The 8975-nt window shown below is 46.0% G+C and overlaps 3 protein-coding genes across 3 annotated transcripts in view; 1 reads left to right on the top strand and 2 right to left on the bottom strand.

The window, feature by feature from the left end:
* Nucleotides 1–1771: 1771 nt before the first annotated feature.
* On the top strand, nt 1772–3034 carry Pmar_PMAR007145 (hypothetical protein; the record flags this gene model as incomplete). The annotated part of the gene is made up of 1 exon (XM_002781497.1): nt 1772–3034. One exon carries the CDS (start codon nt 1772–1774, stop codon nt 3032–3034), a length of 1263 nt encoding a protein of 420 aa, XP_002781543.1.
* Nucleotides 3035–4617: 1583 nt separating this feature from the next.
* Nucleotides 4618–5895, bottom strand: Pmar_PMAR007146 (cutinase negative acting protein, putative; the record flags this gene model as incomplete). The annotated part of the gene is made up of 2 exons (XM_002781498.1): nt 4618–4716; nt 4861–5895. Coding segments are annotated over 2 exons (1089 nt in total), but the record flags the coding sequence as incomplete, so codon positions are not given.
* Nucleotides 5896–6195: 300 nt separating this feature from the next.
* Pmar_PMAR007147 (pre-mRNA-splicing factor CWC22, putative) overlaps nt 6196–8975 on the bottom strand; it is a gene marked incomplete at both ends in the record, with an annotated part of 5075 nt that continues 2295 nt past the window's right edge. Inside the window, 12 exons of the mRNA XM_002781499.1 lie at nt 6196–6230; nt 6339–6429; nt 6479–6551; nt 6600–6697; nt 7133–7219; nt 7274–7432; nt 7759–7824; nt 7875–7963; nt 8054–8185; nt 8416–8510; nt 8558–8641; nt 8686–8809. Of these exons, the coding sequence (XP_002781545.1) occupies nt 6196–6230; nt 6339–6429; nt 6479–6551; nt 6600–6697; nt 7133–7219; nt 7274–7432; nt 7759–7824; nt 7875–7963; nt 8054–8185; nt 8416–8510; nt 8558–8641; nt 8686–8809 (1133 nt within the window). The remainder of the gene's footprint in view (nt 6231–6338; nt 6430–6478; nt 6552–6599; nt 6698–7132; nt 7220–7273; nt 7433–7758; nt 7825–7874; nt 7964–8053; nt 8186–8415; nt 8511–8557; nt 8642–8685; nt 8810–8975) is intronic.

The raw sequence follows: 8975 nt of genomic DNA on the forward strand, positions 1-8975 counted from the left end.
TGCGGGTCCCGATGGAGCCTGATAGAGTCTATCAGATAGACTCTGATGCATTGGAGTCTGATAAGCTCGGGATACACAAGACTCAAGGAGGTTGCACAAATATCTATGATCAATTTCTCACAGTGGGCTGCAGTGTTACATCCAGACATGTCAGTTTCTCCCGTTGGCGCGGCTATGCCACCTCAAGGTAGGATCCTCCAAAATCTACTCTATATCTATTCCTATCCGAATACCTCGGTATTTCAGAAATACTGAGCTATTCGGACAATAATAGGAAGGAATGCTCATTGCAGAAATACTATTCTTAGGCTAAAACTATACTTTGTAAGAGTTCCTGAACACTGGAATAACACAAGACAAGCGTGATGAACAACAACGTATCACACGGTACTGATAATCCATGGCAGACACCTATGTGAATAGATTCATCGACAAACAGATACCTTACACCGTGCCTGACACGAAGTACCGGATGCGCCAATCTCGTTAGTGAGCACCATACACTGAGCTAATGTTATCAACTACCAGTGCGACTCACCGAGATGAGTGGCCAAGTAGATCTGCTATCATCGACGGTGTTATCGTCTCCCAGTCACTGTCTCAGTCCTTGTTGGTAACTATCAGGCGTACATAGTCACCAGATCAGCAGTAGGTCCCAATATACATTTTTTATGCTGGAAACGACGAGAATAGAAGATGCGACTGGGAATCCCAGCCTGGGATAGGGTAGGTGGAACCCTCGGTTACTCCTCATGGAGTCCGAATCCCACCTCCAGTTCCCGATTCACTTTTCGCATTTTCTCCGTTGTTACCATTGCAGGATCTCCCGGGTCGAGACATCAACGCCTGAGGATTACTCAATCAATTAATCGTCGGCTAAGCCTCAGCCGTCTCACATTATATCTTTCCTTCATCTCAGCGCGGTAGTTCGAATTCGCTTCATACTGGGCCGCCATAACCGTTACTGGAGTCTTACCTGATGAGCTCGAGAGAGTGGAACCCAGAAAGTCACCAAGAATAGGTTTAGAAATGAACTCACATAATTTTGGCTTGCAGGTCTTGGTCTGTACACGAAACGGCTGCATCAGCATAGACCCATACTAAGAGCACGATAACGATGCACGGTAAACCAGATGTTGGCAGAGGAAGATTGGCCTCACTTGGGACTTGTAGCGGACTCCTCCGAAGAAGAATCCTCCTGAATGATAGTCAGGAATGAGAGGGCCACGGTGAGCGTATCCTCTAGTAGAATATGAAAGATGATTGGGGGCCATGGAAATCTCGTAGTTGGAGAATCCTATCTTCTTACTTGGAACGGACAGAGCCCAAAAGGGGGAGCTCATATGGTAACTTCCCCAGATTCTAATGAGTTCAAAACCAGCAAACGTGTCTATCTGTGTGTACGAGACAGGAAAGCGAAGGATCGAGCGCATGGGGAACTATTCAAGTCGGACGTAGAACGTTTGTTGTGGCAGCGATAGGGTTGAGTAAGATGTAGTAAGGCAGTCACGTCCTCTCCGATTTTACTCATAACCTCATAAGACGATTGAGCATTGCTAACTAATGCCGAACTTTCCCTCAAGCCCTTCAACTTGGCGAGCGAGTCGCATCCCACTGTCTCGGAGACACGAACCGAGAGGCTTCCATCGGGCGGTGGATTTCCCATGTCCGCAACAGACGGCTCGCTGGCCTCGTCTTGGACAACCTTCTCGTGTGTTCTCCTGGCATGAGACTTGCCCGTGTCGGTAGTGTCGTCATTACTAAATTGGTAATGCATATAATATCCCCGACTGCGGTTGTCGTAGGAGCCCTCATCACCCTGGTCACAGGTGATCCCCAGGGATTTGAGGTCCTCAAATTGCGCGTTTCTGAGGGTGCCGTGCCGCTGACTCTCGATGGCCAGGCTCTACTGCTCGAAGCATCATCCGGTACGAGTAGGAGCTTCGTTTTCTATGGTCCACAATATGAGAGGATGTATGGTAGAGGTAGCTGTGACACGCAATATTATGGATGCTACTTCTGCCCTGGGGATAATCCTTGTGGTGACATATTAGATCGAGAGCAATGGGAGGTGCATTTCGATGACGGAACCTATCACTATGTTGAACACAACGTCACCCTTGAGATTGGCAAGTCCAAACTTTCGAACTTCACGTTCGGCTTGGTCATTTACTTCCCAACTCCCTATGTGAGAGCTCCTATGGCAACATTGGGTCTATCATTCGGTCGTCCCCGCATTCCTGAGACGTTCCTAGATCAACTGAAGAGGCGAGGTGCTATAACAACCCTTTTATACTCTGTTCACATGAATGAGGGAGGGCCTGGTATATCTGGCAATCTCATACTTGGTGGTCCATCTAAGACGCTGAGCAGCTCGCCGTTCGTTGCTTTCAGTAAGAATGTGCTCGTTGAGGGATTAAAGATAGCAGTCCCTGTGAGGACTTGCAAAGTCGTAGACTTTCGGGGGAAGAAACTCACCAACTCGCGCAAGAGCAAGTGGGCCGAGCCAGGTATTCTGGATACGGGAAATACAGCGATGTTGATTGAAGAGGATAAGTTCGAGGACATCATTGATGTTACATGGAATAGGATGAAGAAGTCAAAAGCCCATTCCCCTATAGGAGAGAAGAAGCTGCTCCTCTGTAAGAGCGTCCCATGGGATGGAATGGCGGTGTACCCACGGATTAGGAGGGAGGCTCTTCCTTATCTACCTATTCTGGCATTCCAAATTGGGGAGGTACCTCATCTCATTGACATTCACATCGAGCCCAAACACTATGTGAACTCCTGTGAAGGTACTTGCTGCAATTTGGATATCTCTACTGTTAATGAGTTCTTTCACCCACTCGTGTTGGGACATCCTTTGTTCCGTGCCTACGATGTGGAGTTCGATCTCACGAATGAGCGAGTATACTTCTCTCAAGGTTGGAGGAATTCAACGTCGTCGTTGACTCCTGGGGGATTATTCAACACCAAGGAGGTGCTGCAAAAACTGCAAACTGAAAACGACTTTCTGCGAGAGAGTCGAATTTAAAAGGCCGACCTGGGTTAAGTCGCTCAAACGGAAAAGCCCAACTTCGTTTTGTTTGATGATGTGTAAGATGTACTCCTAGGAGAAAACTTTAGTTGAGTTCAAGTATGACTCAAGGGCATGTTTCACTACAAACTAACGGTAGTGGTTTTTAGCTGAATTGCTCAATGAGATAGGTCGCAGAACTAAATCACCACCAATGTTGTTTGATCATGCCTCGAAATCTTCAGTTTGCGATTTGGTATCTAACGGTTTCAGATCGGAACCACTAAACGACTCTATAAACGATCGAGGACTCGATTGGCCTTGGTCTTTTGAGCCATAATAACACAACAGTAGAGTTTTCCCAATAGGTAAATACAACGAAAACAAAGAAAGGCTCAGTGGCTAGCTAAACTTCGAGCTAAGGGATAGTGATTCTGTGCAAATGTCTCCGGAAAAGCCTACACTCTCAAAGGAATGCACAGTTCTAGTTGGCTCAAGCTCAGCGTTGACTAGTAGTTATAGCTGAACTTGATTGAACCAGACCTAGGTATTACTATTCATTGACCAGTAGTTACCTCGTGGTCGCTGACTGAGTATCTCTCGACGTCTCGACTAACTGCTAATCTCTAGTAATCATATTGGCTTATGATAAGCCGCTTATCTTCTCCCGCTGAGCACTATTGAGAATGGTCAACTTTACTCGCTCGCTGGTTCACCCTGAACACTCTACCATACTGTTGTTGAATGTCTGTTGTCCAATAACATACATTCATTTAGTTAGTTGGGAGTAGTGGGTAGTGGAGCGAAAGCATGATGCGTTGCTACAGAACTTGTGAGATCCGAAAGTCTCAACCTCGAAGTTCTGTCGAAAAACTCTCCGAAACTTGCAACGCTGGAAGCTTCGCTCCGCATAAGTAGCAGCGAGGTTATGGGATACTCTCATCTGCCACAGAGAGTCAATTCGATGCTCTCTGTGCCAGAGCCTCTGGCTGATGACCCTCGCTTGACTACTCGTGCCTCCCAAGCCAACTTGAACAGGATGCGGGTGGGTGGGTTCAGGAAAGTCCCCATTAACTAAATGGTAACTGGATGTTAATCGATCCAACACCTCCCAACCAGAACACAAACCATTCGCTCGTTTGTTGACCTAGCCCAATAAATTGACCTTCATTTTCTTCCAGATCTACTCGTTCCAGAGTCTGCCATGTATAGAATCCCTAAGCCTAAGCTAAGGCAGAGGCTGAATCTAAATCATCGACTTCGTATCCCTCTGATCATCAAACTGCTGCTGCTCGATGATGATGAAGCATGTCCATTGCTAGAAGCAGACCATCTCCTCTGTCTCCGTCATCTCCATGACTCTCACCAGTTATCCTATTTGCCGCTACGAAATCACGCATGAACAGGTGAAAGAGCAACGCGTCATGGATTATGTGCGAGCATCCTCAATTTCTCACATGCCTCTCCGAAGCGTAATAGCATCATCCTCTTCGATCCTTCACCCCTCTCCCCATCATCCTTCGTCATCACCCTCACACTGCTCACCTCTCGGCTAGCAATAGACCGTCGACATTAACTTAACAACGAAACACTGATCGACTTAGTGTGAGCCGAAAGTCGCTGTTTATATTAAGTCTATCACCATCACGTCGCCGATTCATCACCCGATGATCTCGACATACTTCGAGCACGTGGAGGACCTACGAACATAAACAATGAATAGTAGACGTAGACGATTCCCAAGCTCGGAAACGTAAGAATATCCCAAGTCACGAATCTAATCCTAAAGCTGTACATATTCGGTCTGTTACCAAAGGCTTTGATATTATCCTCACCCGACTTACTCATCTCGCGGTTCCTCACGCTAGGACTTGTCCTCTTCTCCTTCTTCTGATCCTCACGGTACTGTGAATCTGGTCTCCTCCTGTTACCTCTCCCATCACGCTCCCTTGACCTTCTGTGTCTATCATCTCTCCTTACTGGACTTGCACTCTTATCACTTCTCCTCACCCCACCGCGGTCTCTCGATACTCTTTCATCTTTCCTCTTCACATCACGTTCCTTCGAACGAGGACTTCTTCTCCTCACTGGACTAGGACTCCTCCTATCACTTCTTCTCCTCTCCCCTCCCCTCAGGCTAGGATTCCTCCTATCACTTCTCCTCCTCTCCCCTTGCCTCGGGCTAGGACTCCTCCTATCACTTCTCCTCCTCTCCCCTTCCCTCGGGCTAGGACTCCTCCTATCACTTCTTCGCCTCTCCCCTTCCCTCACTGGACTAGGACTCTTCCTATCACTTCTTCTCCTCTCCCCTTCCCTCACTGGGCTAGGACTCCTCCTATCACTTCTCCTCCTCTCCCCTTCCCTCGGGCTAGGACTCCTCCTATCACTTCTTCTCCTCTCCCCTTCCCTCACTGGGCTAGGACTCCTCCTATCACTTCTTCTCCTCTCCCCTTCCCTCACTGGGCTAGGACTCCTCCTATCACTTCTCCTCCTCTCCCCTTCCCTCGGGCTAGGACTCCTCCTATCACTTCTTCTCCTCTCCCCTTCCCTCACTGGGCTAGGACTCCTCCTATCACTTCTTCTCCTCTCCCCTTCCCTCGGGCTAGGACTCCTCCTATCACTTCTCCTCCTCTCGCCTTCCCTCACTGGGCTAGGACTCCTCCTATCACTTCTTCTCCTCTCCCCTTCCCTCACTGGGCTAGGACTCCTCCTATCACTTCTTCTCCTCGTTCTCCTCACTGGACTACTGCCGGCCTCCTCACTCTTCACCCTGGTCCGGCGCCCAATAGACGTCCGATGCCTATTCGGGGAGGTATCCGAGGGCTCGCTTTCACTACTACTAGACTCCGACGACGAAGATGATGATGATGAGGATGAACCTACCACGAGAAATGTTCAATACAGAGGAGCTACATGAGAAGTCACAAAGGAATGGTATGAGATACACAAAGATAGAGAAATCTATACACGATGACTTCTACTGCTCTTCTTCTTGTCACCATACCAACAGATCAATCATCATTGCCGTATACCTCAAATACCTCTCCCTATCGACTACCCTCGACAAGCTCATCCCATCATCGCTCGTCAAATTCTATACAAGTGCTTTTACTCTCTAAAGAGTTTATTTTTCCTCGTATGTGTTTCTCGTTAACGAATGAGAGTTTTGAGCTGAAACTTTAGCAAAGCATAGCTATCATACACTTGAATGGAACTGTAATATTCGCAACCGCTACTGAGATATGAGAAAATATCTCAATAGGAAGCCGTTCACTGCAAAGTCGTTGACTTAACCCCCCATATCTCATGCACCCACTATTACTACTATCATCATCATCACTACTGCTATCCTCATCCGAGTCATCCTCCACCGCAGCGGCCGCAGCCCTCTCAGCAACCTCCCTTGCTTGGACCTGTTGAGGTAGAGTGATGCTCGATCTTCCAAAAGGACTCTCAAGTCACCTCCTGTAGAAGTTGGCGATGCTTCTTAGTCAACGCTCCAAGGCCGATAGCCGAGAAGAAGTTGATGGCGAATCTAGAGGTAGGATATGAAAGATACAAAACAGGTCCGATAAGAGCCTACCTCATATGATGGGTCGTATCCTTCGGTAATATACCCGCAAGGGCTTCCTCATAATTCGGATCGTTTAGACGGTGATACAGTTTACGGAGTCCCCACACCTTGAAAACATACCAAACTCGACCACTTGCCGTTCGTCAATCAAATTTAGGAGATCCCTCACTAGTTACAGAAGTGTACAAAAACCCATGAAAGTCTTCCTGAATTTCCTTAGAATTTTCATGTTGACATCAACAGGCATAGCTAAACATGCGCATATTTTTCTACACTATTCATGGTTCACCAACAACCCCTCAAAACTCTCAACACCATTTACCACGGAAGTCATCTCAACTACTACTACAACAAACTAATTTAGGATAATATGCATATAGCTGCAAACATGACAATATGAAAATTCTGAGAAAATCTTCAGAAGTCGCGACGAATTTCTACCAAACTTATACGTAAACTCCTACAATTTGTGAGGAAACTCTCGAGCTCAGCTGAGAGGAGCAAACACCAGCGCTGACACTCTCACAAACAGCATACCTTACCTCGCTGAGATACTGGAAAAGATTCTTTATAAAGATACGTGTAGCCGAAGTAGTGGTCTCCTCAGTCAACTGAATGCACTTCAATACCTACAACAACAAAAATATCAACAATTCCCTATACGCTTCGCTCCGCCTGCCTACTTCCCAACTTATCGCATCACTCGCCAAAAGATGACCATAAAACTTCGCTACGTTACGAATCTTGTTGGTCTCGAGTCGATGACACGTCTCGTATTGGTCCAGGAAATTGGCCTCGAAATTCTGTCGGTAAACTTCCACCAAACGACTGAGGCGTTCAGCCTGAACAAAGAGAACACATTTCAAATCGTCCACACAAATTCTAATTTAACTTTTATGCAACCGATGCACTGACAATTATTTTCCACCATATAAAGGGAATAATTATAAGAACTGATTGAGGAATAAATCATCATACATTTAATATTCGCTGAACTGATTTCAAATTCAAATTGGAAATTAAATTTCGGGAAAAATTTCAAATTTTAATTATGCAAGAAATTACTTCAAAAATTATGTAAATTTGATTATGCATATTCGGTTCCTCAGTGGAACACGGTATTAGAAATGGAGACTATCCCTCAGCCAGCCATTGCAATGATCCTCACCTGAAGAGCATAAAAGCTATTGAACGTCCTTTCCATCGCACAGCAGTCGATCAACATCGTACAGATCTGACAAAAATGCATAACAAAAATCACTTCGCTCCGCTAAATAATGTTACCTCTTTCTCCTGCCCCTCTCTAATATTCAGACTGAGAATCTTATGTACGCACTCCTCAAAGTTCACAGACGACATGATGCACAAGTACACTGAGGGAACACGACCATCGCTTGGGAATTCCATGGCGCGCGGGAAGTTTATGCAACTCTTACGACTTCAAAAACTTCACAATTTCCCACCTGTTCGTCGTAGATCAACAGTAGCTTGCTCAGTGTAATCGATAATCTCTTGAGTCGCCTTGGCCTGCTGCTGTCCTTCCTCATCCTCTTCTTCTTCCGCTTCGCTGTCCTCCGATGATGACGACGAAGACTCTGAAGTCAATCCCAATGCATACCACTCCTCCCTCATTCCTCCGAACAAATGAAGGTAATACACTATGTTCTACATCTCCATCACTGTGAATAAACACATACCTAATGAACTATAGCCCAATACACTACTAATGCGTACGAACTATCCGTAAAAAATGCTTATCGAGCACTCGAATGATCATACTCCACAACTCGGTATTCCATCAACCCTTCAAAATGTCAGTACTTACCTCCATCACTCTCGCCTCCTCCCTCTTCATCACTACTCTCTCCTTCTAACAGCGATTTACTAAATGCCTTCCACTCCCCTTCCTCCTCCTTATACCTAAATTTATTTTTTTATTTTCATGCCATAATTCCCTCCCATCCTACTGTGCCGGGGTTTCCGCCCTGAAAATATTCAAAATATTTTCACCATCAATTTCCCCATCTCTTATGGCAATATCGTGCGTATACCTGATTTCAATTTAAATTACCACACTTCCCATACCGTAACTCACTGATCTTCCTCATCGATCAGCTCCAACTCGGGAACAACTCCAACATGATCAGGTAGGAAGTTTTGCCGCAATATAGCAAAGAAGTTCTCAATCGCATATTGCACCCTCTTGTTTTCCAACTGACCTGCTCATCAAAGTAAGAAAATATGCATATGCTCAAAATGCGGAAATTATGAGCAAATCTTTGGGGAATTTCTCCTTGGGTTTTTGTACACTACCCAAATTCGTGTGTAAACCTCAACTTTGAAACTCCTGAGCTCAGCTGAGAAATCAAACATATATTTCTCCAC

The sequence above is a fragment of the Perkinsus marinus genome (assembly GCF_000006405.1).
Source record: "Perkinsus marinus ATCC 50983 genomic scaffold scf_1104296942060, whole genome shotgun sequence".
Taxonomy (NCBI): Eukaryota; Perkinsozoa; order Perkinsida; family Perkinsidae; genus Perkinsus; species Perkinsus marinus.